Source organism: Sinocyclocheilus grahami, unplaced genomic scaffold (genome assembly GCF_001515645.1).
Source record: "Sinocyclocheilus grahami isolate Dianchi unplaced genomic scaffold, SAMN03320097.WGS_v1.1 scaffold108.1, whole genome shotgun sequence".
Taxonomy (NCBI): Eukaryota; Metazoa; Chordata; class Actinopteri; order Cypriniformes; family Cyprinidae; genus Sinocyclocheilus; species Sinocyclocheilus grahami.
Window position 1 is genome coordinate 1642459 of NW_015505287.1, and position 2266 is coordinate 1644724.

The following is a 2266-nucleotide window of genomic DNA, read 5'->3' on the forward strand; positions in this document are numbered from 1 at the left end:
TGCCCTTTTGGGGGGGGGGGGGGGGGGGGGGGTGTGGAGTCAATCCTAAAAGCTTGTGATCGTGATTATGATCATGGATTTACATGTGATGGTCATGCTGTGCTTCTCTTTGACCATCAATCTTGATTTCTTGCCCCAAAATTGACAATCTCCTTGGAATTGTCAATAAGTGTTCTTTTGTTTTAATGCTGTGAGCTGCTTAAAGCTGCTAATTGGTGGACTTGCTTCAGACTCGTGGCGCCAGTGTATCGTGGACAGATTTATGACGTTGTCTTGGGCCTCTTTGTGGAATTCGGCTCTTTGGGTTGTTCAACACCAATCTGATCGAATCTTAAAGTGTCTGATAGACAGTATAAGTCATTATAATCCATAATTATGTCCCCACTGGATGCAACGAATGCCTCGGTTATAATGGGTTTTCATGTTTTTGAATCATTGCTCTGGCCTGACAGGGCATCACAATATGGTAAGGGGCGTAACATTTCCGTCACATGCTTGAGGTATTCGGCAAATCACACCACACCTTGCTTTTCAGACCGATGAGCTTTGTAAAAATCGACGCGTTTCAGAAAGGCGGGGCATAGAGGCGAAACAATAATGTACAGTATGTGGAAAATAATGTGTTTTTTAACCTTAAACCGCATAAACACATTTCATTACACCAAATAATGTTATTTTTAGCAACATCATATGACCCCTTTAAGATACTGAAGACTCTTATTAATTTAAGTTATTTTAATTTGAAAAGGAATTGAAGACTTTTTAAAGACCCTGAAAACCTCTGATCCCAAACACAACTGCAAAGCAAAATCATGGACTAAGAAGTTGCAGCTTCCACAAGTGTGCTCGATACCACTTCATACTATGTTCTTAAACCAGCCCTTAGCTTTGAAGAACACATTTCATCGGTTCTTTTCGATACAATAACACCTTTTTAAAAATGTTCATTTAAAGTTAGATTTAAAAACCAACCTTGTACACTTGACCATATGTACCATTTCCAACCACTTCGACCAGTTCAAAAATCCCAGCTGGGTCCTAGAGTAAAACAAAAGGTAAGAATAAAAACTGCGAAACAATGTCAATATAAATTTAAACAAAACAAACAATGGATTTGACAAATAAAACTCTCCATGCTATGTATTTAACACGCATGCTAGTGGAGTTCAAACAAAGGAAAAATCGAAACTCTTAAACGAGGGCCATTCCACATAAAGTCAATGAATATTATGGTTTTAACGATTTCTCCCGTTTAAACAAAGACTACGATACGTTCGTGGATTCTGAAATCATCGGTATCGACTGCAAAAGACAATGAAAACAAGCTAATGTAGTCGGTAGAGGCTACTCACCCGTAATGAAGAAAGGTCTATGTCTACTAGACTTTTCGCTGGAGAGTCGTTCGCCATCTTTCATTTGTATAATATTTGCTGTAACAATACTCTTCACTCCAACTCTTCACACGGTCGGCCGTAACTACACAACTGTGTCCGTTTTGTTTACTATAGCAACATTTCTCTAGTACAGGACACACGCTGATAATTTATGTTGAGTTGGATGGGATTGGAGCATTAGCTCACTGAACCCTGCAGAAATGTCCGATTCGCCAGTGAATCATTTTAAACGGTTCTTTTATTTTAGGACTCGGTGGAACCGATCGCAAGCCGTTTCTAAATCACCCCACTGTAATCTAGTTTACATTAATCTGTTTTGTAGTTCAACTGTGACGTGGGAACCATTTTCTTTATATTTATAATAATTTAAATTAATAGTGTTCATATTCAACATTACTGATGTGTAGGTCTACTTTATTCATAATAATGGGATCAATACTGCTAACAGTTGTTAACAATTGTGTCTAGAAAAATAAACAACACAGCCTTGGACTCAACCGTTCCAACAAAATGAAAGTAAAATGCTACAGGCTCTCACTTTTTGATAGCTCTAAAGAATAGGTGGGTCAGTTTGTGAACTGTTTTTTTAAAGAGTCACAAGAACAACCCGATTCATTGATTCACTAAAGTGAATCTTGCTTTCTAGAGCTAAACACAGGAAGTCGGTGTCGTGAGAAATCGGGTCCTCCCTCAAAATCGAGTCGAAATCAACTAGTTACACAAAGTACACGCAAACGAAATTATTTAAAACTGGGTTTTTTTTCACTTGATAAAATGTTAATAACAATGAACCAAATAATAATTTAATAATAATAATATAATAATAATTTAACTAAATATATAATTACAAGATTGTTGAGAATATATGTAGG

General features: G+C 37.1%; 1 protein-coding gene across 2 annotated transcripts in view; it reads right to left on the reverse strand.

Annotated features, from left to right (window-relative positions):
• The window catches only part of LOC107588849 (mitogen-activated protein kinase kinase kinase kinase 4-like), a 114573-nt gene extending 112976 nt beyond the window's left edge, over positions 1-1597 (reverse strand). For both annotated transcript variants that reach the window (XM_016277088.1, XM_016277087.1), the window contains exons 1-2: positions 1353-1597; positions 973-1038 (exon numbers count right to left, since the gene is read on the reverse strand). In XM_016277088.1, the coding sequence (XP_016132574.1) occupies positions 973-1038; positions 1353-1409 (123 nt within the window). In that variant the 5' untranslated portion in view covers positions 1410-1597. The remainder of the gene's footprint in view (positions 1-972; positions 1039-1352) is intronic.
• Positions 1598-2266: the final 669 nt, after the last annotated feature.